This window comes from Melanostigma gelatinosum (assembly GCF_949748355.1).
Source record: "Melanostigma gelatinosum genome assembly, chromosome: 1".
Taxonomy (NCBI): domain Eukaryota; kingdom Metazoa; phylum Chordata; class Actinopteri; order Perciformes; family Zoarcidae; genus Melanostigma; species Melanostigma gelatinosum.
The window spans coordinates 1,903,297-1,930,759 of NC_136634.1; the positions used below are offsets into that span (position 1 = coordinate 1,903,297).

The 27,463-nt window shown below is 44.8% G+C and overlaps 1 protein-coding gene across 6 annotated transcripts in view; it reads left to right on the forward strand.

The window, feature by feature from the left end:
- Positions 1-5,139: 5,139 nt before the first annotated feature.
- The window catches only part of LOC306780234 (receptor-type tyrosine-protein phosphatase gamma-like), a 60,592-nt gene continuing 38,268 nt past the window's right edge, over positions 5,140-27,463 (forward strand). For all 6 annotated transcript variants that reach the window (XM_079272516.1, XM_079272517.1, XM_079272520.1 and 3 more), the window contains exon 1: positions 5,140-5,410. In XM_079272516.1, the coding sequence (XP_079128642.1) occupies positions 5,350-5,410 (61 nt within the window). In that variant the 5' untranslated portion in view covers positions 5,140-5,349. The remainder of the gene's footprint in view (positions 5,411-27,463) is intronic.

Below are 27,463 nucleotides of genomic sequence, written 5' to 3' on the forward strand. Positions count from 1 at the left end.
GTGTGTGTGTGTGTGTGTGTGTGTGTGTGTGTGTGTGTGTGTGTGTGTGTGTGTGTGTGTGTGTGTGTGTGTGTGTGTGTGTGTGTGTGTGTGTGTGTGTGTGTGTGTGTGCGCGCATACAGAGCATATCGGACCTCTTCTCTCCTAACAAGGATCTTGTCAGTTGAGAGCCCACTCGTGCTCTCGTCAGCGTGCAGATGAAAGCGGAGTCGGACCGGCTGCTTCCTGAAGCCTCCTCCACTGGAGAGGCCGGAGCAGAGCGTCGTTTTGTTTTCTTCTTCGCTGGTATGCAGAGAGCGGCCCGGACGCACAAAGACGCCGGTAATAACTGTTAATCTTCGCAGAGGTTCAATGGCTGCCAACCGACCGGCCCGCGATTCAGAGCCGCCGCAACAATGGCGGCCGGGACATGAAAGCCGGAGGGAGCCGGTTCCCATCACCTCAATCAGCACCGGCCTCTGCAGAGAGTAAACACGCAGTCTACAGAGGGAGTCGCATTGTATACGGCCGTTTGTTTGGACTCCTAAATATGCCAAAGCAGACATTTCCACCTCAATTAAACATCCAATTACTGAGGCGTTTACATGTAACGCATGTTTCTGGAATAAGCACGTGTTGCTCAGTGTTCCTGCAGTCGGCTCCGCCTGTGCTTCAGGTTTCTAGTGTCTGAAGGGATTCGTGTTCCTGGAGGTTTGACACATCACCTCCAGGCATCAGTCGGGTGTTGTTGTCTATAAAATCCCACGAAAAGAGCAAAAGCAACAATGTGTTTGTTGTTATGTCTCTCAGTACTTCCTGTCTGTGGCTCCATTGGTTCCTCCTGAAGACGTGAATATTTACTGTCTCATCAGCAGCCTCTCAAGTCAACACACGTGGTGATTGAACAGCAACAGTGATTTGACCAGGACTCTCTGGCTGAAGAGATATTGGGGGGGGATATTGGGGGGGGGGGGGGGGGGGGGGTTAATGACACCCAGTCTGTTCTGTATGACCTCATTACCTCAATCCATGTATTGCTAGAGGGGGGGGGGGATTATCCTCTGCTGTCTCCACTGCTGCTGGTTCAGTTCACCCAAATCACAGAATACTGTGTCCACATACTTCTTCAGTGGAAGTCCCTCCCCAAACCACATCAAACCGGAAATCTCAATTATTATTCTATTTTCAGGTTTTAATTTTGTCAGTCCTTTGCTTGATTTTATTTTCTTGTTTTTATTTTTATTTTTTCAAATTTTTCTTTCATTTTTCCTGCTTTTTTTCTTTCCTGCTATTTTTTTTATTTTCTGCTTTGTTTGATTATATCTTCTTTTGTATTGTTTTTATTTTCATCATTTATTTGTTTTCATGTCGGTGTTTTATTGTCTTTTTTACTTCTTGAATTCTTTCTTGTTTTTATTTAAAATATTTTCTATTGTTCTTGTTTTTTGTGATGTTTTTCTTGTTTTAAGGATGTTTACTCCGTTTCGTGATCTTGTTTTGTAAATATTTGGACATAACACACACGTTTCTGACAGAATGAAATAAATCAACATATGGCATAAAAATATATTGATCTAAATATAATAAAAATATGTAGATGATTAGAAATATCTCGGCGGTGTGGTGAATGTGTTGACCTGCGTTAACTTGAATCAGGGCGGAGCTGAAGACGAGCACAAAGCTCAGCAGTCTCGATGAAAAATAAAGCTTAAAAACACAAAACAATAAAAACTTATCTGATGTCCTAAAGACGCCCTGAAGCTCTCGGGGGATTCGTTGGTGTCCGTTCGTTTCAATGGCCGCTGCTCTTTCCCACGTAACATCATCCGAGGGTGGAACCCGTCTGTGGATCTGAGAGGATGTTTGCTTCTGCTCGACTGTAAAAGGAAACTTATTGTCACCTCGACTTTGTTTCCGCCATTCGTGTTGAAACAAGAAGAAAGAGCCGTTTGTCCTGCAGACCGGAAGTTAAAAGTTACCGAAATGATGAAATCGGTTGTTTGTTCGTGGACTCAGAGTGCAACGTCAGCGTTTTGATGCGTCAGTGGGACGACAACACGCCAGCAGTAGTTTAAGCAACTCAAAATGACACATGACTGCTGCTCATTCACAACTCAGGTTGTACTTCTGTACTTCATTTTTTTTTATCATAACACGTCCAGTCTGCTGAAGTCAGTCAGACGATCAGACAAACACAGTTAACCAGTTTATTGAAAACCCTTCATTGGGAGGTTAAAGAAGCCAGTACAGGTAGTGTTAACACGCTTCCGGTCAAACAACACGATCGCAGCCAATCACTGCAAGTGCTCTTCAATTGAACGTGACGTGTGATTGGCCCACAAACGCAGCAGCTACGAGCCAACCAGCCGCTCTGAACACGCAGATGTCTGAGCCTGCGGCTAGCAGCTAACGGTGCTAACCGGGCTAACGGCGCTAACAATTAAATACCTGCAGTACAATCGAACCCATCGACCCTATCACAGTCAGGATAGATATGTAGACGAAACAAATACAATTCCATACAAATAAATGAAATTAAAATGTATTATCATGTGTTTCAAACATTTGTTTGGCGTAGTTATGTACACGTACACAGAGTGATGAAATACCGTAAAACTGCTATGAAGAGCTCACTGTCTGCTAACCGTCAGTCAAATGGAGACGCACGTTAACGGTCAACATTGATTCGTCTGCTACGTCATTTGCGTACTTCAGTAACAGCACTTCCGCAGTAATTTCAACCCAAACAACGACCTTTTCCTGAAGCTATCGGTCGTTTTGGTGCCTGAAGCTCACTGAGTAGTTTCCTGTGAAGACAGAAGTTTAAATGGAAAGGACCGTATGCACATAACGAGCAGACATTGACACGAGTTGCTGGACTTCTGTAGGAAAACGCACAACAAATGAGGAGTAACTTTTTCGAGAGATATCATACAAACCTCTTCTTAACATAAGTTGTGTTGGAAAGTAAAGATTTGCTCCTGGCAGGAGCAAATCCGCGAGCAAACGTCTCTGTTGAATGAGTCACTACTCATAAAAGGGGAAAGAGAAAATCTAAATCTGTCTCACTATCAGGCCTGTTGGCTTTTCTCTAGAGATCACTTCAGGTCACAGGAAAAATCACTCTGTGCAGTTTGCAGGAAAGGCATGTAAAAACTCTCAGAGTACAACTCATTTTATCAGCCCCCCCCCCCCCCCCCCCCCCCCCCCCCTTGGAAACATTCAGCCGAACAAGTGGAAAGCAGTTTCTGCATAAATTAAAGATAATCCAGAGTAAATTATGCAAATATATTCGCTGAGATAAAGGACGGGGGGGGGGGGCGCAGTCGTTTATTGTGAGGTTAAAAAAAATCCCAGCCAGTGGTTGAAACTGAACCGAGGAAATAATCATCAGAGAAAAAGAAAACTCAGTCAGCAGGAGAAGCTTTCCTGCCATAAAATGTTCCACTTCCAAGATAGTCAACGTGCAGAGACTCGAAACGTGTTGCAGCAACAACACGGCAACATTTCGGTTGGTCGCTGAAGACTGTTGTCAACATGTTGCAATGCAGCAAAGACAGATTTGAGATGAACCTGTTGAAACAATAACACGCAGGCAGAGCGGTGTTGAGATCCAGCTGTTTCCTGGGAATATGCTAGCAGTTTCCCTCTGCTTCCAGTCTTTGTGCTAAGCTAGGCTAAACACGTCAGGGACCTCTCTCTGCACAGAGGTGACGTTGACATCCTTCTTCTCTGGTGACACTGGAGAAAACGCGTGAGGATTTCTCTAAATGTCAAAACTTCCTTTTTTAAGAAGTTTTTAAATGTCAGAGACAAGTTGTAAAATAATCTGGTAAACCAAACAAACACATACAATTAGACTCCACACACACACACACACACACACAGCCATCTGTGATTCCTCACCGCTGATGTTTTGGTCTCCATTTCAGTGAGCAGTAGACGAGTCTCTCGGGGGTCAGGAGGTCGGCCGCCCCGTGAACTCCACCACACACACACTTAAAAACGTCCCCGTGGTTCCACTCAATGACTCTTTACGTCGTGTTCATGACTCCCTGCTGTTTGGTCACTCAGACGGGGAACAGCTGATGACGTCCTCTGACTTTAAAGGAGAAAGTCTGACGAGGCTGCGGGATGAAGTTCATCTATCACGAGGAGGCTTAATGCAGATCGATGATGTGCATTTTGGTTCTTTGTTGTTCTTTGTTGTGTATCCTCCTTCAGGCCTTTACACACCGGGCCGGGATGAATAAACAACAGGAAAACACTGGCCTGTAATTATTATATGCCTAGAGCTTTTATTGTGAAATGTGAGAACAAAAGGAGTTGTTCTGTTCCTGGTTGAAAGGAGCAATAAAGTTTGCTGTCTTGGTTTGGATCAGGCGGTAACCTCCGGTTCTGAAAAGTGTCTTAACGCTGCATTCTCTCTACTGGCCATCAGGGGGCGACTCCTGTGATTTGGAAGAGACAGGGTTGTACATTTAACAGGATAATGTGACCTCTGCCCTCTACTGCTGTTAGAGATGGAGGCTGACATGGCCTCACCTTGTTTTTACGCTGCCGTTATTATAAAAAGGAGAGCGGGTCGTCCTCGAATCGGAAGATTCAAAGTGTTTAATAATCCGTTTTTATGACAACAAACACAGACGTAGGGCTCAATAGGGGCCCACAGCTCACTCAGGACCACTTACAACTGTATCCGGCGCTGCTGTGTTTATTTAAGCTTCATTTATTGAATCAAATCATTTTCTGTTCAAATGTATTTTGCCGGTTTCTTTCTTTCTTTTTCAAATTGTCGATTTACTTCCATTTATTCATCATATTTTCTTTTTTTATGTTCTCTTATTTCCTTTGTGTTCCCTTTCCTTCATTTCTTTTCTTCTTCCATGTGCCATTTCATCTGCCCCTGAACTTTTCCTAATTCTAACAATGACTCTATTGTTGTAGTTCTCCTCCTGTCGGTCCTGCTTCGATACAAACAATAAATAAATGAAAAGATGAATGAAAGATTAACGAAGGGACGTTTACAAAACTGTAAAATGTCATGCGTCGGTTGTGGTTGTTGTGTGGAGGACGTGAGGCCGGTGTGGCTGCGGGCTGTGGGCGGTGCACAGCTTCAATCTGGCGGCTCGTCTTCAGTCAGTCAGCCGGTGTGGAGGAGAGCGGACGGAGCGGAGCACCGGGATCCGGGATCTGTACCACACATACCGACAGCAAGACCACAACCGACCGAGAGACCAGGCAGGAGCGGAGGGACATGGAGCTGTGAGGGCTGCGGGCGGACCGGGACCTGCTCCCCCCCCAAAACATCACTGTTTTGTTTCTTTACCGCATCTACGAGCTTTGTTTCTCGCCAGCACCACCTCAAACATGGAGACTCCACGCTGCTGGCTGCTCCCGGCTGCACTTTCCATCCTCCTCTGCCAACAAGGTAAGCCGCGCGACCATCCACGGTTTGCCCTCAAATGACGCAGAAAGCCTTAAATCTCCTCGGACGTGAAGGTTTTATTGAGACGGTTTTCAACTTGCTGCGCAAACTTTAAGCTGATTGCGCAGGTGAGCTGGGAAGTGCGCTCTGTCCCAAACAAACCGAAGAAGCCCTCGTGCGATCTGCGTTTTTGTATTTCTTTCTTAGAATTAGATTGTTTTGTTTGTTGTTGCTCTGTTTTATTCCCGGAAATAAACCCGCGGTGCGTAACTCGTTGTGCGTCTTTGGAGACATTAATGGAGACGAGTCCAAATCGTGTTTTAAAAGAAATACAAATCTGTCTCGTGGATGTTTTTTGTATTTTCCGTTCATGACGAGCGTCTCTGCTCCGCTCAGGGTCTGTGGGATCGCAGATTAAAATGTTTGAGAGGCGCAGGGCGTCACGGTATCTGCTCCAAAACCCGGAGCTGTCAGAGCATGAAAAGAGGAGTTTGGACACGGTAGTCTGACCGGCTTATTAAGGGTGTCAGAGGCTTCATATCTGGCAACAACAACAGCAGCAGCAGCAGCAGTAATCCCATAATGCCTTTCTCAGAACAATATACTCTCACTACAAAACACTGTGAACCAATACATGTTTTATTTCCCCTCCTGAAGACTTTTATAGAACTGTTTAGGTGGTGCAGGAGAGTAATAAATGCATGGATGTTTAAACATATAAAATATTAAGGACTATTAAGTTGTGTGCCTGTAAAGTTATGTAAGCAGCAGAGCCCTGAGGTGTCTGATCAGGAAGAGACTTGTTGTGATGACGAAAGTTTCAGTGTTTTTGGAGACGTGTTTTGTAAAAGTGCGCGCTTCCTGGTTTGATCGGTGTCTGTTTGGACGGTGGTGTCTGTTCCAACCTGCCTGTTGGCAGAAGTGAAGGAGTAGATGTTTTTCTTCTTTTTTTTAAAATAACATGCTGAGAAACATCCAACAGGGATGGAGCCATGTACCCAGACAGGAGTATTCAAGAGCAAGTAAACCTTCTTCTTTCATAACAGCAGCAGCAACGTCCTTGTGTTTGGCTCATTCAACATCTGAGATGATGTTTGCTCTCCAGCACGATTGTTGGAATCCTGTGTTTTCAGTGCTTTTTTTAATGCATTATACATTAAGGCAGGGTCGTTAATGTTCAAAAACGGGTTTGATATTTTTGTTGAAAGAGCAATCAATGAATCAAATGCCCTGACAACCTACCTGTTTGTCTACCTGTGCGTGTTCTTCCTGTTCGCTCGTTGCTCGTCACCGTTTGTTTACGAGGCCTGAAGGGATTGAAGTGTTGACCACTTGGAGAGTTTCTCTCGAGATATGGAGAGTTTCTCTCTCTAGATCTGGAGAGTTTCTCTCTAGATATGGAGAGTTTCTCTCTAGATATGGAGAGTTTCTCTCTAGATATGGAGAGTTTCTCTCTCTAGATCTGGAGAGTTTCTCTCTAGATATGGAGAGTTTCTCTCTAGATATGGAGAGTTTCTCTCTAGATATGGAGAGTTTCTCTCTATATATGGAGAGTTTCTCTCTCTAGATATGGAGAGTTTCTCTCTCTAGATATGGAGAGTTTCTCTCTAGATATGGAGAGTTTCTCTCTCTAGATATGGAGAGTTTCTCTCTAGATATGGAGAGTTTCTCTCTAGATATGGAGAGTTTCTCTCTAGATATGGAGAGTTTCTCTCTAGATATAGAGAGTTTCTCTCTATATATGGAGAGTTTCTCTCTCTAGATATGGAGAGTTTCTCTCTCTAGATATGGAGAGTTTCTCTCTAGATATGGAGAGTTTCTCTCTCTAGATATGGAGAGTTTCTCTCTAGATATGGAGAGTTTCTCTCTATATATGGAGAGTTTCTCTCTCTAGATATGGAGAGTTTCTCTCTAGATATGGAGAGTTTCTCTCTATATATGGAGAGTTTCTCTCTCTAGATATGGAGAGTTTCTCTCTAGATATGGAGAGTTTGTCTCTCTATATATGGAGAGTTTCTCTCTAGATATGGAGAGTTTCTCTCTAGATATGGAGAGTTTGTCTCTCTATATATGGAGAGTTTCTCTCTAGATATGGAGAGTTTCTCTCTAGATATGGAGAGTTTGTCTCTCTATATATGGAGAGTTTCTCTCTAGATATGGAGAGTTTCTCTCTAGATATAGAGAGTTTCTCTCTAGATATGGAGAGTTTCTCTCTAGATATGGAGAGTTTCTCTCTCTAGATCTGGAGAGTTTCTCTCTAGATATGGAGAGTTTCTCTCTAGATATGGAGAGTTTCTCTCTAGATATGGAGAGTTTCTCTCTATATATGGAGAGTTTCTCTCTCTAGATATGGAGAGTTTCTCTCTCTAGATATGGAGAGTTTCTCTCTAGATATGGAGAGTTTCTCTCTCTAGATATGGAGAGTTTCTCTCTAGATATGGAGAGTTTCTCTCTATATATGGAGAGTTTCTCTCTCTAGATATGGAGAGTTTCTCTCTAGATATGGAGAGTTTCTCTCTAGATATGGAGAGTTTCTCTCTATATATGGAGAGTTTCTCTCTCTAGATATGGAGAGTTTCTCTCTAGATATGGAGAGTTTGTCTCTCTATATATGGAGAGTTTCTCTCTAGATATGGAGAGTTTCTCTCTAGATATGGAGAGTTTGTCTCTCTATATATGGAGAGTTTCTCTCTAGATATGGAGAGTTTCTCTCTCTAGATATGGAGAGTTTCTCTCTCTAGATATGGAGAGTTTCTCTCTAGATATGGAGAGTTTCTCTCTCGAGATATGGAGAGTTTCTCTCTATATATGGAGAGTTTGAGCCAGTGCTGCTGACTGCTTTCATTGAAAAGGAGTTGTAAACACTGTGCTGTCTTTTGTTTTATTCTAGCGTACTCGAGCCGAGCTTTAAAGAAATTTTTTCTACAAAAGTTTATTTTTTTTTCATTTATCAAAAGAAGCCAAAGTTTCCCGATGTTGAAGGAGCTGTACGAGAACTTTAAGGAAACAAAAATGGACAAAATCATTGTTTAAATCAGAAATAGTTTGATCCAGCAATAATGAAACAAAGGTCAGAACGGTTTTGCTGCTCTTTGCTACGGACACAGTTCATTGAAGCCACAACGAGTCCTCAAATGAAAGCTCACTGAAATCTTTAGCATCCAATCACAAATTCTACTTTCAGAAGAGTGGACAGAAGTTGCTCTAAACACGTTCATGAGAGTTTTTCTCCAAAAAAATAAATCAAAGCAATCACTTCATATAAGAAGAGGACGTATCATCGTGATGTCATCCATTGATTTGTGGACTGGCGTTTTGAAGCCTTGAGTTTGGCGATTTCGCCGTCGCCATCTTGGATTACGGCCGTTGCCATGTTGTTGTTTTTGCAACCAATGAACATGATGTAGAGACGTGTCAATCACAGTAAGCCCCGCCCCTAATGCTTTAAGAAGACTTGAAACTAGAGATTGAGACATAAACTCATGTTCACAATGTTTACTGAGGGAATAAATCAAGAGAGAAGTAGAGTCCATCAGCACGGAGCAAATGGACTGTTTTGGGTTCTGCCACGTCGTTCTGTTTGTTGGCTGCATTTGGTGTGACTATTTCTACCATTAGTTTAGCCGCACTGCGCCGCTACTCGGGTGTGTTTTCGGCTTCATAGTGAGTTGTTTGTCTGTTTAGTCCACGACTTTGCTGTTCTGGTTCACTCTCACCGCTCTCACAGCGCCGGTTTTCAGAGAAGACGCTGTAATAAAGCCACTGTTCACTACCTGCTCAGCAGCAGACAGACTCAGTTAGAGACCAGCTGGTGAACACAGAACAAAGAGACGGATGTTTCCCTCAGGAGTTGGAGGAGGAGACCAAAAACAGAGCTAAGAGAGAGAATACTGGACTTCCATTAAACAGGTGACACAAACACAAAGACTCCGAATGAATCATCATGTTGATCTGTAACTGCTGGATGTGTAATAAGCAAGTGTTTGCCAACAAATTCAACATGTCAACCTAAAAAGTGATATGTTTAATATGTGTTGTTCACAGTTATTGTCTGTTTAAAATGAGGAAGAGGTGAACTAGTGAGCTACTTTTTTAACAAAATGGCTCCGAATCAGCTTCTAGTTTGTTGCATCGGTGGATTTTGGCACCTGAATGTGTTTGAATTTAGCAACAAATCAGGAGCTGACATAGTATGCAGATGCAACACTTTTTCAGCAAAAGGTTTGAAATGATTCTCAGGCAGAGGACCAATCACCAGGATCGTATTGATCGGGATCAGCGTCTGGCAGTCCGTCTGAGGTAAGCTGTTGTACAGCCTAAAGCTACTGTAAGATATTTGAATCGTGTTTTTGTTGACTTAAAATGAGCTGTTTAAATCTACGGGTCCTCTTCATGGAGTTCGGCATGTTTCTACAGTAGCCCAGAAGGACAAACCAAACACTGACTCGAAAGAAGGCCCTCTGTGTTTTACGCATCGCTCATTGTCGTTCTCTTACACGCTTGGCACATGGGAGAAGTTTCAGTTAGTTGCAATCTGCAACCTCACCACTAGGTGCCGCCAGATCCTCCACACTGGACCTTTCTAAGTTGGATCAGCAGTTGAGAAAACGATCCCACCACATTCAGCAGCTGTTCTGTCAGTGGTGTGTTTTGCAGATGGAGGATTTGATTTGCTGACACAGCTGGATGTCCTAGTCTGGACCTGAACAATCTGTACCAGAATTAGAAATATATTTCAGTGGGTTTGATAAGGGACCCGTCGGTGCGTCCTGCAGGCTTTGATGAGGTTTAAGAAGTCATTGCAGATGAATCAGGATTTGTCACCATAAGCCTGAACACAGGAAGGGGCTTCCAGCTCCTTATCCTCCGGTTTGCCCTCCCAGCCTGCACGGTGCCAGGGAGGACACTGATCTGCTTGGTTGAATCTTTTCGGGACTTGAAACAAAGATTAAGGGGGAGGGGAAGCTGGTCGGAGCCAGTTTTAGCTGAAGAGATGTGAAACCTTTTGTGCCCGGGCCAGTGAGCCTGGATCTGCTGGACGGTTCGGTACCTGCAGAAAGCCTCCGAGCTCCCTTTTCATTTGGGCTGTTTTTGTTTTGTTTTTTTCTAAATTAAGCTTTGCTGAAACGTGGGGGGGGGGGCACTAAGGCGGTGCCAGCTCTCCGAGGAGGCAGCGGCAGGAATGGTTGATGGTGGAAGAAAAGATGCACGAGGAGAAAACTCGCACCATCTGGCCTCCCAAAAGATATTTGTGAATGGGCAGTGCCAGCCGAGCCCTGCGCTCCGCCCGGGCCTCGAGGAGTCTCCGGGCCTCGAGGAGTCTCCGGGCCTCTTGTTGTCTAACAGGGAGTCTGCTGACAGATGGCCGTCACAGTCAGGCAGTCTGTCAGTCAAACACATGCAGGGGGAAGGCTGGAGATGTGATGCCCGTCACCTCAGACACCAAGCATGCCAATCCCCGGGCCGAGCGCTTCCTTAATATTTCGTTTCTGTCAGAGGGATTTTATTCATGATGTCACAGCTATTGATTGTTTCTGTTCACTGTATGATGCAGGCTTCTCTCCCCCAGTGTTCATAGCTTTACCCACGAGAAATCACGGGCTTGGACTTGAACATTTTGGTTTCCTCTTGCTCTACAGGAGACACTTTTCAGTTATACGTCAGCTTAATGTTGAAAATGTGGAATCTTTGTTCCAGAAACCGACCCAAATTCGTTGAACCCAATTCTTTGCAGTTTAATTTTCCATCCTTCGGCCCCCCGAACGCCTCACAAGCTTCCTTTTTGACTTTGGTTGAGGTTTATGTGGCACTTTGTCAGTTGAACCAATCCGCTCATTGGTTTCTGATCTTGCCGTCCCTGACCCTCCGTACATCTGGTCCGGTCTCGTTAACGCAATTATCTCAGGAACGATTTCAGGGAATGTCTTCAAATTTGGCACTAAAATCCAACTGGACTCAAGGATGAACTGATTGGAATTTGGTGGTCAAAGGTCACTGTGACGTGTGTGATGTAAACTTGACTAGTTGACGGAGGCAAATAACCTTCAATTGAAGGCATTTGCAAATGACAAGGTGGTACAGAATGTAAAGCACACTGTTTCATGTGTACCTCGTTATTAAACCTATTGTTTCTTCCTTTTACAAAATGAACCAAAACACTGGCAACGAGGAAGATCTATCAATCAATTTAAACATACCTTTAAACTAAAAATAAATCTGCTTTGAATGAAGTCAAACACTTTTACTGAACTTGTTTACAACACATTTAGTCTTTTTTTTTTTTAAAGGCAAAGAATTGGTCAAATCTTTTCTCATATTAATATTGGGTTACTGTTTAGCCCTGTATTATTTAAAAGAGGAGCTGTCTGATCAAAGAATTATCTGAGAAGAGCATCGTGAGCAGTGTTTGACACTCTGTTCTATGGACATGTTTCCGGTTAACGGTGTGATGGTCCAGTTAAACTGTAGTTTGTATGAAAGCTCCTTTGGCTTCTGTTTGTCCTTTTTGAGGAAAGACACAAACCAGGCGTTGGTCACCTCAGATGACCTTTCCTTTCTGTCCAAAGCAGCTTCGGCGGGACAGACGTCCCTCTCTGCCCCGCTGATAGTCTGGAGAAGGAGAAAAAAAAGGTTTCCAGTCGTGGGGGCATTTGATGACCAGATTAGTGGGTATTAGGCTCAACGGCCTTCACTCAGGCAGACACAGGAGCCACCGGTTTGAATCCTCCCGAGTCGCCGCTCTCTTTCTCTCCACGCTGGCCTTCGGCTGAATGGAGGCTATGGGGGGGTTATGCACGGGGGGGGAACAACCAGCCGGGTCCTCGGCGGAGGTCGGCCGAGGAGGCCCCGTCCGTCCTGCGCCGCCTCCTCTGGCCTGGCGCCGCTGAATTATGCTGTCAGAGGGGAGATTTGTTTTGTAACAGTAGGAAAGGGGGCAACTACAGAGAGAGGGGGGGCGAGAAGGGGGGATTCAGAGCAACGGAGAAAAGAACAGGGAGGGGGGGAGGCATTTAAGCGTGACGCATGATGGCACTGCGATTTGTCCCAGTGGCGACGGTGAGGAGAGGACGCTGTCACACTGAAGCTGGAGCAGAAGTGTGGGAGCGCAGTGTGCTAGGGTGGGGGGTACACACACACACACACACACACCACACACACACACCACACCACACACACCACACACACCACACACACCACACACACACACACACACACCACACACACACACACACACACACATTCTCCCTCCGACGCCTCACAGAGCGATGGAGTGCAGGTTAAGCAGCACTCCTGCCTTCATTAGTCTGCGTTACCCCTCTGGTTGTATAGAAGTCTATAGAAAATGACTCTACTTCTCTCTTGATTTATTACCTCAGTAAACATTGTAAACATGAGTTTATGTCTCAATCTCTAGTTTCAAGTCTTCTTCAATACAGCATGATGTTCATTTAGTACATTATGGTCCATTTAGAGTCACACAGACCATAAAGCAGGGGATGCTTTAGGGCGGGGCTACTGTGATTGACAGGTCTCTACCAGAGAGGTGTACGGCGTCTCTACGTCACTGCTCCTCATGGAGGGAGGTCTATTAGTTGTTTCAAGCTAGCATTGGCCGTGTTTCATGTTGTCTGGAGACGAAGACGTTCTCCAAGACGCCAACAGCAGTGTGACGATCGGCCAAAATATTTGGCTGGTATCATCGTGTTGTATTTTTTTAATGGCTGCACCATTCAGTCAAATGTCACATGCATCCGTTACACATTTCCTCAGCCTGACAGATTTGGTGTCTTTTGAAACTGCGTTTTTAAGTTCTCTAGGTTTGACACAAGGTTGTAAAGATGGAAGATTTTAAGATTTTCGCGGTGCCTTTCCCTCGGGCCGGATCTCTTCTTTTGTTGTTTTGTTTCTTACTCTTCAATCTTCTTCAACATTTTCTTCAGTCCAACTCCTCTGTTTTCTCCCGCTTTCTGTCCTCGGCTCTTCATCTCATTGAACTCTTCTCGTTTCACAACTTGCTGCTGCACATCTCCGTCACCCCGCTCTCCCCACTTCTCTCCCTTTTCAGAGCCTCACGCCTTCATCCTTCTACTGTCTCCCCCTCCTCCTCCTCCACCTCCCCTTCCTCCTCATCCACCCTTTTTTAGTCCTCCTCCTCATTTGTCTCGTCTCTTGTTTCAGGGCGGGTGAGGGATGAATTATTTGTTTTAGTCAGCCAGCCATCTTGCCTCTGCTGGTGTCTGCCTGGTGCTCTGCCCCTTCTCCTCCTCCTCCTCCTCCTCTTCCTCCTTCTCCTCCTCGGTGCCCACCACCGCTCTGGACACTGTAATGGATGACGGGACAGATCCGGGTGGCCCTTAGCCCCTCTGAAAAAGGGTGGGTGGGGGGGGGGGGGCACTCACCATTGCAGTTGAGAACAAGTGGAGGCCCCGTAGAGTAGCTGGTGGAGAGCCATTTCATTTGCCCTCCACTTCCCCCCCCCCCCCCCCTTGTTTTCTCCACTCCTCAGCTGTGTGGTCTCTCTTCGAATTCTGGATGTTTCGATGGCCCTCGTCTCCCAAACCGCTGAACAAAAAAAAAAGTGAGGCAGAAAAAAGGCCAGCGGTGTTGTGGAATAAAAGGCCCGCGTGGAGGAGGCGGGCGTCGCTCCTCGTCTCCGCGTTCACCGGCTGGAGGAGGATCTCAGCAGGTGAACGCGGAGACGCTTTAGGCAGACGTTGGCGTGCACAAAGGGAGTCGATGGGCCTCAACGAGGCCTTTTCAAGTATTTACAGAACATTTACATTTCAGACATTGGTCTGATCCTCTTATCCAGATCAGCTCTCCGTTGAGTGCAGCAGGAGAATGAGTTTAAATTACGAGCTGACAGCAGCAGGGGGTCGAGCTGGGCAGCGCCGTGTCAGGACTCTACAGAAGTAAGAGAAGAAGAACAAAAGAGCCCAGATATGTCGAGTTTTTACAACAATGTGAACGACTGGACTAACAAGTACATTGCACAGCATTGATGTGCATTGATGTGCATTAATGGTGTTTCAGGGCACAAAAATGAACCAGAAATATATTTCACTTTATATATTATCACTTTTTAAGGTTGGCTAGAACAGACACATCCTGTAGGCACACAGTAACATTACCATCACACTGCCATGTTGGTGTCGCCTGATGACTGGAAATCCAAAGTCTAAACTCTTTAGCTGTTAAGTGGAGCAGGAAGTTAGCGTCTCACTGGTTCTGTCCACTCTGTGATAAACAAATGTTTATGATACTTCCACGTTTTGTTCAGCTTGATCATCTTCACAAATAACACGGCTTTTAGGATTTTTCAAGCGTGAATTCAAAACGGACATGAAAAACCCCGTTTGTGTCCCTGTTCACGTGTACACGAAAAAGCAATAGATTGTATTTTGTGACTGTTTCACAATCTGCCGTGATGCTGGGAGAGACGTGTGAAAGGTTCATCCTGTTACTCAGTGACGAGTCAGACAATTACAGCAGTCAGATGGACTTGGAAACAGACGTGAAGATTTCCCGTTGTCACTGAATGCAGCTGAAGCTGCCACATGTGCTGTTTGACCCAACGGGTCAGACCGGGGAGGAGTTTCTGTGGTGGAGGAGGTGAACAGCAGGAGCTCGGCACTAACCAGCACCAACCTGCTGCATCTGGACCGCCACGAGCTGGTTGAGATATTATTAGGGGACAGTAACCGTCCGACTCTGTAGATGTTTTTTATCCCCAATTTAATTTAGAAACTGCTTCATAATTCAACACAAATAAGTTGTGCAGTAAAAAGTTAAGATAAAATAAAACTTTATTAATCTGGAAGGAAATACTTGTAACAGAAGAACAGCAAAGAAAAACAATCGAATAAAAATATAAACAAATGAACAATAGAATAACAATTAGTAAGTGTGGAAAATATAATAGAGCAGCAATAAGAGTAAAGTCAAAAATTCATTAAAATAGAAACAATTTATGACATCAACAAAAGATTAAATCAGAGTAAAAACATCGTGTATAAGAAGTGATATTAACACCAGCGCCTAATAGAATCTAAAAGTAATGTTGAAAAGTAGTAAAGTTAAACACATCGTGTCATAAATGTGTTTTATGATAGATAAATGTGTTTTATGATAGATAAATGTGTTTTATGATCGATAAATGTGTTTTATGATCGATAAATGTGTTTTGTGATAGATAAATGTGTTTTATGATAGATAAATGTGTTTTGTGATAGATAAATGTGTTTTATGATAGATAAATGTGTTTTATGATAGATAAATGTGTTTTATGATAGATAAATGTGTTTTATGATCGATAAATATGTTTTATGATAGATAAATGTGTTTTGTGATAGATAAATGTGTTTTGTGATAGATAAATGTGTTTTATGATAGATAAATATGTTTTATGATAGATAAATGTGTTTTATGATAGATAAATGTGTTTTATGATAGATAGTTTATTATTCCCGCGAGGGGACATTTCTTCGCTACAGCAGCAGTTATGGTAAAACAACAGAGTAAAAATATTAAATATCAAATGCAGAATAATGAGGAGGAGGAAACATCTGCCATCGTTGGTTTACATCAGTGAATCCATCAGAAGTGTGTCACGGTTAAAGAAGGACACAGAGTGTAAAATCCATTATTTCCTCTCTGCCCCCCCGCTGCTAATTTCAATTAGGTCATCCCTCTAAATAGTCCCGCATCCCCACGGCACAGACCGTCCGCCTGGTAATGAGCTGCTGATTGTGCTGCTAATGGCCGCCGGGTTCCACTCACGCAGGTGAAAAAAAAGAAGCAATTAGCGGCTCCTGATGATGCGGGCGCTGACATCACGTGGAGGCGGGACATCCTGCTGAGGGACGGAGAGAGGACGAGCTGAAGGGCGGTCTGGACAGACGGCTGATATGTTGTAACCTGAAGCGCCAGATGGTTTGTTGGGAAACCGTTTGGAAAAAGGGACAGGCACTTTGTATAAATACGTGGCAGGTGATTGGATGAAACATCTGTCAATCAAACTCTTAATTGAAGTCGCGTGAAAAGCGGAAACACAATCCTTCTTTCCTCTTCTTTCAAATGAGCAGATGTTGCAGCAGCTACGGTAACCTCGTTTAGAACCAACGGTCGCCAATCAGTGTGGCATCACACACAGCTAAGCCCCGCCCCTAGCTGCCAGTAGCTCCTCACAGGATGCTGATTGGTCCGTAGCACTGGGGTTCGGACACGGGCGCATCACTTGAAGCCGGACTGTTTAGGAGACACTTTAAATTCGTGGTTTTACATGTTTTAGCCACCGCTAGGCTACACATTACAAACATAAATACTTATTATTCTTATTTATTATTCTCTCAGTAAAAGCATCCGTCTTTAGATTGATTTCCTTGCTCCCCGATAGCCGTTGGTTTTAATAATATCTGGCAAAAATCACTTTCCTGTTCACAAAATTCTGCTGTTCGGATTTTATGTGAGAGGATCCTTGTGTGTGAATCTGATCAAATCTCCTTTTAAAAGCTATTCATATTTAGCTTTTAACATTTGTTTTATTTGTTTGTTTTTAAAGAATGGAAGGAAATTAACCAGAAAGTGTTTTAAAATCATTTTAATACGAGATTTCATGTTTGTTTTTTTAACGGAAAGTATAAAGCAGTGTAAGAAAAGTAAGAAAATGTATTAAACTTGACAAACGCATAACTTCAATCACTTAACATCTGCATCACATCTTCTAATAACCTCATTTGAAGTTTATTTGTATCTGGAAGTAAGATCTATAATCCCAAACATTCTTCACAGGTTATTTATAGCTCTTACAATAGGCTTAAGTTGAGCTTGGGGCAGCCAGCGTCTGTGGATGTGCTCAGTGTTTACTGAGTGTTTCCCCAGTTTGGCAGCTTAGAAATCCTACATGACTTGAATGCATCATTAGCTCTAAAATGAACTCGATAAATAAACTTTTAACTGGACACACAGCGTAAATGAATCGGTAAAAAGTTTATAAAATAATTATATATAGTTAAACACACACACACACACACACTTCCTCCCTCATTGTCTTTGCTGTGGGACACAGCGTTGGCGCTCTCCTTCGTCCTTTCAGCCCGTGTTTAATTAAGTCGTTTCTGTTTGGAAGCTTGTCTTTGGGCCTCTGACAAACTGTTTCGTCACCGCGTGTACGATTAGATTGGAAACGCGTCTGCTGGAGCAAAAGAATAAAATGTCTCCTCTTGAACAGACGCTTCATACATTTGGGGGGAATCTGGGTGAAGAAGAGAACCTGCCGGTGATCAGGTATTCAGGAGAGTAACCTGGAGAGACCAGCGTTGTACCCTGAATCCGTCTGAAGAGGTTTGTGCTCTCTACGGTGGGCCTTGTTAGGACTCCTCAGGTTTCTCTCAGCTGGACTTTCTCTGCAGTCTGTCGAGTCTCTAAAGTTGGAAAATAGTCCCAACGTGTCATTCGTTCACAAGTGGACTTCAAAAGGCCCTGCAGGGTGTGCAGGGTGTGAATAATAGAAGACTTGGCGCTTGTTTTGGACACACTGTTGGTCATACATGGAGGCTAGTACGGAAGAAATACGTTATTGTGTCTCACGAACATGAAGTAGTTTAGTCCAGCTGGGTTTGCTCTAATTAAAGCATAAATCTGGTTGTATTATTTTTACGTTCATTTTTACGTTCAAGTGCTTCATGTGTTGAAGCTGCATTCTCTCTAGAGTCAAACGGACCATAAAGCAGGGGATGCTTTAGGGCGGGGCTACACAGTGATTGACAGGTCTCTGACAGACCATAAAGCAGGGGATGCTTTAGGGCGGGGCTACACAGTGATTGACAGGTCTCTACCAGAGACGTACACGGCTCTCCGTCGCTCCTCCTCAGTCTAAATGTTGTAAGTTCTGTTCACTGGTTGCGAAAAGCCAAGATGCCAACGGCTGAGATCCAAGATGGCGACAGCGAAATCGCTGAATTTAAGGCTTCAAATCAGCAGTCCACAAACAAAGAGGTGACGTCACGATGACTCCGTCCACTTCTTACATACAACTTGTGTTCTCTGTATTATGAATTGTTCGTCCATGGAGGTTTCATATTTTGTAAAACGTTCCCAGATTCATGTGAGCCGACATTTTTCAGATCGTCAGGAAGTTGTGGGTCACATGGGGATCAAAGTCGCCGTTTGATTGGCGGTGAAGTTCCTGTAAACACATGGCCACCTGGACTCCATGTAGTTCACACATTATGCATTGACGGCTCCCAAAGGGAAGACAGGGATGTAATGTATGTGACCTTCAGACCCCCAGTCCCCCAGAACACGCACACGCCGCTGCTTTGTCCTCTGATTGAGCCACATGAGCGCATGCTGCATACATTTCGTGCTTCCAAATGTTTTTTTCTCTTGAAAACGTCACTGCTCAAAGACCAAATCATGTGTGTTCTGTTCTGCAGCAACTAAAACACGGCTGAGGCTGGCACAGCGCACAGCAGAGGTTTAAAGTAAAGAAAGCGACTTTGAGCTCGGTGTGTTGGAGCTGTACCTTTCTCAATTTCCCTTTTTAAATCTTCCTCTTCCTGTAAACAAGTCGCTCCGAGTGGGAGCTCTTTGTTTCAACACCCCGCTCGCTGTCTGAGTGTTTCGGAGCCTCTGGCTGCGGAGCTGACGGCCGGGCAGACGGACAGAGGAGTCCGTTTGAGGTTTGGGCTGCAGGCTTTGTTTGAGAGTGATGCAGCAGCAGAGGCTGGCACTCAGTGACCGGCAGACGTTTAGAAGATGAACAGGTGTTGATGGGACGGCCTGCGTCAGCGCTGAGAACTGGGTTTACACACAAGACCACTGGAAGTTGTGTCAACATCTGCTGCAGGCGTCCAGAGTTATATTTCTTTAGAGGAAACATTTGTCTGATAACTTTACAAACCTGGTTTACGTTCTCTTTCTCTTTCCTATAGATTTCTAGAGTGTTGTCAAAAAAGAAAGTGTAATCCTGATAAAGGTCCTTTCATTGGAGCCGTGGACTGTAGAGAAGAAGTGCACGTAGTCATCGTGCTGTTGGTTTGTGGCCGTTTTAGAGCCTTGAATTCGTCAATTACGGCCGTCGCCGTGTTGTTTTTGCAACCAGTGAACAGAAGTTACCATATTTAGAATGCGGAGGAGTGACACATACGTCTGTCAATCACAGTAAGCCCCGCCCTAAAGCATCCCCTGCTTTATGGTCTGTGTGACTCTAAATGGAGCATAATGTACTAAATGAACATCATGCTGGATTGAAGAAGACTTGAAACTAGAGACTGAGACATAAACTCATGTTTACAATGTTTACTGAGGGAATAAATCAAGAGAGAAGTAGAGTCATTTTCTATAGACTTCTATACAACCAGAGGAGTCGACACTAAAAGTCTTCAGACTAAACGTGATGAAAGCACCTTCAGAACAACTTCTGCATCCACTGACAATGACGCCAGCGGGACAGACGTGAGACTGATCATTCAGAACAGAAGAGCTGAGCTGCTGATGGTTCAGCTGGAGTCTAAACCAACATGGTTGATGGCAGAGTGTGGAAAGTGCAGACAGTCGGATCCATTATTCATCTGCTCTCCCCCGGGACGGATCATTCGTTTCTGACCACAGATCCAGGTCAAACACGAGTGCATGAACACACACGGAGCCGTCGGCGAGCTGTTCACGCTCATCGCAGTGCAGTGATGCTGGTGTTGGACGATGTAGACCAGAGACGACACACTGCAGTTAAAAGTTAAAACCATGACCACGCACACGATCACGCGCACGGAAGGGAGTGTGTTGACTGACGAGAGGAGGCCGAGTGCAACCGTTTGATTCACAACTTTGAGCCTTTAAAGTACGATTTTAGAAAGGTGACCGAAGTGGTTCTGGAGAGACTGAAAGAAAAGAAGGAAATGTAGTTTTTGTTCAGCTAGAATAGGAGTAGAACGGACATTGAAGATGGCGTTTGTTGTTATGGTGACAGACCACGTCAGCGGGGGCCGTAAAGTATCGTCGCAACTCGCCGGGAAGAGAGCGGACACAGCTCCGGAGACGTAAGACATTCAAAATGTGATATTCCTGCAGCTCTGCCTCATATTTCCATCTCAGTTGAGCTCCTGCAGTGTGTTCTCCCTCCTCCATTCCTGGAGTGCACACATGAAATCCTCCTCTCTGCTTCTTTCATGTTCCGGCCTCCTTTTAGTGCTCACGGACTCGGCCTCTAGATCGTCCACAGCGTTTGTTCTTTGCCATTTCTAGTTGAAAGGGGAAGATGAGAGCGGCTGATCGATGAGGAGAGCGCCGAGGCCTCCGGTCGGCTGATGAGTTTAGTTTTCTCCCGCGTCGACGCTTCCAGCTGAAGTTTGGAGGGATTTTTAGGTAGAACTGACTTTTCATTTGTGTAATGCCGGCAGCGCTGTGACGAGGCACTTTGATGCCCTGTTGGTGGTCTCGTAGTGGGTTTTTATGGAGGTTCTGCTGTGTATAAATCCAGCAGGAGCTCCTTCAGGAATCACTGTGCTGTCTGAGCCTCACAAAGGTCAAACTTTGATTTCTCCTCCGATACAGACTTAAAGGCAGTTTGGAGATGTTGTTGTTTTTGCGCGATAGTTTTCTTCACCCACAGAAAAGTACGAACAAAGAGAAGAGAGCAGGGAATGTAGAAACAGTGAAGCTCAGCAAACAAGGTTTGAGGTTAAAAGAATCTTAGACAAACAGGTAACATGGCTTTAAGGCTGATGAATAACCATTGTTACAGATCTGTCATGGCGTGGAGACACTATACTTCCTTAAAGGGTTCGGGGAAAATCAAATCTGGGATTGTTTCTCCTGCTTTTTAGTCCAGTTGTCCAAGTGATCTCCTTTAATAAGTAGTTTGCAGTTTTGGCTTCAGATGTTGCAGTATAGCTGGCAGATGGGTTGTCCTGTTGGACGTCCTGTAGTCCAGAGTAGACTGATCAACATACAAACTCTTTGTGTCAACAGACCTGAGCAGACCTGTAACCACAGACCGTACATAACAAGTGGACGTAGTCATCGTGACGTCGCCCATCGGTTTGTGTTCTGCCGTTTTGAAGCCTTGAGTTCAGTGACTTTGCCGTCGCCATCTTGGATTACGTCTGTCGCCATGTTCTTTTTATGCAACCAATAAACGGAAGTGACCGTATCTGGACTGAGGAGGAGTGACACCGGACACGTCTCTGTTAGAGACCTGTCAATCACAGTAAGCCCCGCCCTAAAGCATCCCCTGCTTTATGGTCTGTGTGACTCTAAATGGACCATAATGTACTAAATGAACATCATGCTGTATTGAAGAAGACTTGAAACTAGAGATTGAGACATAAACTCATGTTTACAATGTTTACTGAGGTAATAAATCAAGAGAGAAGTAGAGTAATTTTCTATAGACTTCTATACAACCAGAGGAGTCGCCCCCTGGTGGACACTAGAGAGAATGCAGCTTTAACACGTGAAGCTTTGACTTCATTCTGCAGAACCAAAGAGAACATCCTCGATACAATGATACAAATCATGTAGCAGGTCTGATACAGTAGCTTCAGGGGTCATGTTGTGACAGCAGTCTGCTGACAGACCTGTGAAGTGTAAAACCAACCAGCTGTTCAGGCTCCCGTCCACTGCCATGCTGACCAAAGTCCAGCAATGGTCATAACCTGAATCTAAACAATCCACAGTGTATGAAGATATCATTCAACAGTATAAAGACATAATGGTAAATGTGAACCTTTACATTAAAGAGATGTGTACTTGAAGAGCCAAACCAAGCAGGCATGGTGCCACCAGCATGGTCCTTCAATGACATACAAGCCCAGACTGTCCACAGAGTAACCTGCCATACCCTCCAGTCTGAGCGGTTACTCAAGTCACCCCCACCCCCCCTCAGACCCTCACCTCCCCCCTGGCATCAGGAGAGGGGCAGGGGCTCGGTTGGTGGTGGTGGGGGGGGTGAGGGTGTTGTGGTGGGGGTGTTGTCACACATTCTGGCGTGGGCACCGGTTCTCACCCCCACAGCCTGTGGACGTCGCGGCTCTCCCAGGGCTCTGCTAATCCTCTTATTCAGCGTCCGGCTGGAGGCTGCAGGGCTCCCACAGACCGGAGCGCCGAGCCGGCCGCTCCGCTGAATAAACACACTGACACAGTTGTGGTCTTTTTCTCTCCGTACAGACGCTGAGCAAGAGTTCTCCATGCAACCTATTCTACTCATTCACTCGTCTCCAGTGGAACATAAGCATGTTACCCCCCCCCCCACCACCGCCCATCTTCACTTCTTTCTTTCCATTCGTCTTCAATCAGCTTTTCTCTCGTCGTCTGTTCTTGCTCCTGATTTTGTTCCTTTAAGATCATGTTTCTCTCTGAGAAAGCTTCTTTTATTTCTTCAATAATTCTCAATCAACACAACAGCGGTTACAGAATTCTTTCTCTGCCACCGATTGCCGATTGACGGGATGATGGTGCTAGATGAAGAGTATGAAAAGTAAAAGATCACCAAAGTTATTCCAATTCTTTCTAAGAGGAACATGAATATCTGTAACGAGTATCTTGGCAACTTATCCAACAGATGTTGAGATATTTCCCTCAATCCCTCAAATGTGAACCTCATGGTGGTGCTAGAGGAAGAGCCAGCGGATCAGCAAGGTCCGTAGGATTCATCCTCTGGGGAACATGAATGTCCGTACAGAGTGTCATGGCAACCCATCCGATAGTCGTTGAGATACTTCAGTCTGGACCAAAGCGTTGGACAGACGCTGCTCTCCACAGAGCCGCGTCACCAACATGCAGGAGCTGGTGTGAATCACGGAGGAGAGGACTGAGGAGCCAGTAGAGGACCTGTTGTGTGCAGTTGTTTCCGGTCTGACACGGTTACTCTGTGACAAACTCAGCAGGCGTTTTCTTTCCAGTTCTTGACACAAAAGGTCTCCGACCCAACTCATGTCGGGTATTGTCACGACAACGGTGTGTCTGTAGCTGACGCCTGCGGCCGGACGAGTGGTGTTTGTCCTGCAACGCAGAGAGGATCGGACACGCGGTGAGGAAATGATTCAAACCCATGTCTTCATTTACAACTTTAAACGAAGGTTTGCAATCTTCTCCGGGGCCTCGCCGGTTTGGTCATCGTACAGTTTCGGTCAACGAAAAGTCACCTGAAGCGTTCAGACGGCTTCACCTCGCTGACTCTTCAAGCTGTGCGACTCCAACTGGACGACAACCGGAGCGTGGAACGGAAAGATGAGCTCAGACAGTATTCTTTGTAGTGAAAGCACGCACACACACACACACACACGCACACACACACACACACACACACACACACACACACACACACACACACACACACAGATTTAATAGACTCTTGCTGATGTCCTGTTCAGGGAGCAGACAGGTGTTTCATGTCAGAGCTTCTGTTTACACTCTCTGGTTTCCACCTTGACGGAGCTCACAGCTTCCTGTCTGCCCCCCCCCCCCCCCCGACTGCTCCGACGTCACCGAGTCTTTTAGGGTTTAAAATGTCAGTCTGTCTGTGCCGTGAAATACCGAACAGCTGATATATGGATCGGCATGGAATCGTGTCCAGACATTCATGTTTCAGTGATGGTGACTACAAATCATAAAACAACGTGAGACACAATAAGCAATCATTGGAAGGAAAACTGTGCTGTTAAAGAGAAACTGAATTCACAGAAGTCTAGACTCAGATGAATCTATATTTACTTGTATTTTGCCTCGGAGGGCTTTACAATCTGTACACATCGGTACAGGAAGTACTCTCCCAAAAGAACCTTTCATTTAATAATGAATCAAGTAAATGGAGGCTGTGACAACGACTACGTTGACATGCTCACTAATTATTCCTGCTTTTGTATTATTCCGAATATCCCCTTTGACGTGCAGCTGTGCATATTATGAGGAGCATACAGTGTGAACTCAGCCTCCTCTTTCAGTCCTTCAACCATCTTATTGAAAAGGTCGGCGTTATGATATTTGCTCCGGTTGATATCCACGTCCTTCATAACGTTCATGAGTAGGAATGTTTCTCTTTTCTTTTGGGCATCTCTACTCCGGCTTTACTAACTAGTTGGTTTGTGTTCAACACACAGAGAGCTGCTCGTAAACAGGAAAGAGGCATAACATCGTCTAATGAGACTCATATTCTGAATGAGCTGTGAACTTGTCCAAAGAATGTTCTACTCATAAAATGCTCCATTTGGAATAAGGCCTAATTCAGAATATCCAGATGAGGAAATTTGGCCCTGATGGTGGAGAAGGAAGGTCACCAACATCGTCAGTGATCCTTTGTCGATGATGAATATACATTTCATCACAATCTGTCCAGTCTGTCCAGTAGTTGAGATAAAGGGTCCAGAGTGTTGGACAGAACAGGAAACGCTCCATCCTGAGGCGATAACGATGTCAAAACATCCTCGCTGCATTAAAAGCTGCTTCTTGTTACTGGAACGAATCACCTCTGAACCCTGAAACTGGAGGTTGCGGCCCTGCCACAGTGTTGGGAGGCCAGTGATTAAAGGCAGCAGAGTGAATAACGGCACCGGAGCGAGGCGGCCGCAAAGAAACATCAAAAACAAAACACGTCACTTCTTCCTAATTGTTTCTTTATTGCTGCCTTTTGAAGGGAACAAGCTGCAGCCGGCAGCAGCTGTAACGCAGCTGGAATGCGTAAATCACATTCACTCTCTATGTATGGGCATGCAATGATTCATGGGAAAGGGCCGGGCAGAGAGTTTAGCTCCACTTTGGTGCTCCGTCACTCTTTAATTCCTCAGAAACATTACAATTTAGAGTCGTCTCTTCTTTTTCTACATTTCAACCCTCTATTCGATTTAGGGATTAAATTCTCTGCAGTGAAATGAAATGGAGGACTGGACCATCCTGTGATCTTCCACTAGACCAGAAGAACAAGACAAGCGTCATCTCTGTTTTCTCTGAACTGATCTCGCAGGCAGATCTGGTGTATCATCCTCTCATGGTTCAGCCTAGCTTGTCGCTAGCTAGCGGGAAAAGATACTTTGATCTCTGCTTTATGGTCTGTGTGACTCTAAATGGACCATAATGTACTAAATGAACATCATGCTGTATTGAAGAAGACTTGAAACTAGAGATTGAGACATAAACTCATGTTTACAATGTTTACTGAGGTAATAAATCAAGAGAGAAGTAGAGTCATTTTCTATAGACTTCTATACAACCAGAGGAGTCGCCCCCTGGTGGACACGGGAGAGAATGCAGCTTTAACACATCGGCTTCACTTGACTTTACTAATTTATTCTGGCTCTCTACGCTTTCCCTAATGTTACTACTGCGTTCCTCCTGGAGCTTTGGATCGTATAATATTTTAATCTTCAATCTAAATCAAATATTAGTTTGTTTTGACCTGTACTAAACATGCCCATACATTAAAGATGTATTCCACTCATTGGCCATATTGTCTTATATCTTAGGTATGAAATGAAGACGTTTGTCCTGCTGTTGGTTTAAACCATGTAGAAAGTCCTTCCATCTGCTCCCTCCGTAGTTCTGCTCTGTAAAATCCACCCTGCAGGACATTTTAAAACCCAAACTGATCCAAACTTTCGAAGTGATCTCCTCTTTCCTCATAAAGACTTCATCTAATGCAGCTACTCAGATTACAGGCTGCCTGCCTGGAAAACAGCTGCTTTCCATGAGAACTCTACTTCCTGTACGGAGGTCTTCATGCTGAAGGTGCTGCCCCGCAGGCGAACCTCTTCCCTCTGCAGACTGTCAAACATGTAATCTGAGATTAGACCGCGATCATCCAGAGCTCAGGGCAATGACCAGCACACAGCAGGAGACCTCATCTCCTAATTCACCACAGACTACTTCTGAACCGATCACAAACTGGTTGGGTCATGATATTTCATTTGGCAAAGAGGTTCTAAGCACTCGGATGATATAGTTCGAGTAAATAATCAAAAACAAGACAAATCTACGGCCATGCTGGCGGCTCTTTGAGGCTGTGCTTAGATAAACATCTGAATGCAAACATCTTGTGTCTGTTTACCATGTTGAGTCAGGAGAAGTCTGTCAGGAGCATTGCCAGAGGTCAAGTCAGTAGGATTCATCCTCTGAGGACCATGAATGTCGGGAAAAGATTTCCATCCATCAAATAGTTGCGAAGATATTTCAGTCTTTCAGTGGTGAACTGACCGAAGGACAGACACACGTTTCCATAAATAATTTGAATTAGGATTTCCCATGAAATCTAATAAAGAAACCAACATTTTTAATTGATTGGGAGTTTTCTTTAGATTGTAGCTTGTTCAACTCACTAAACCACAGTGTGAGAGTGACGACTATCCTCACAAGAAAGCTCAATACACTTCTGCTGCTGGTTGTCGCTGTTCTTTAAGAGCCTGGCTCCGTGCTTTTTATTGCCATTGTGAGAAACATGAACCCGGTTTGCTCTTCAGTGTGACAGAAATAAAAGCTTTAGAAATGCCTCACGATGACACAAAGAGCTCAAAGCCTGCTCAGGTTCTTGTTCGCTGCCCGGCTTTAAAGAAGCACAAGGCGCATTGTTTTTTCTTTTGTTGCTGGAAGTCTTTTATAAACTTTGGCAGCTTCTCATAGAATGTCTTGTAGAAATATGTTGGACATCCAGTGTGAGGCCTGAAGAAAACACAAGCCAGTCAGTCATTGGGCAGAAACCAAAACAAGTAGAAACATTAAAACGGTCATGATGCTAAATATGTTGCTTCCATCAATGGATTCCCACATTCCTCTGTGTTGTGACTGCTTGTGAACACACACCTCATCGCGTCACTTTATTTCCTCTTCGCGGCATGTGACCTCTGCTCTTTGTTTCTCATTGGGGCCCTGAAGGCGCTCTGTTGTGGTAATGAGGTGCGAGCCCCTCGGGGCCTTGACTCCACTTCATTAATGTGACGGATGCTCTGGACAGCCGCTCGGGTTAACGGCTCCGCTCCTGGCATCTCACGCGCTGCATCTCATTATATACGTGACTGAGAGTCGGAGTGGACTCGTCAGTCAGCGCGGTGAGTTCTATGCTGCCGGGAG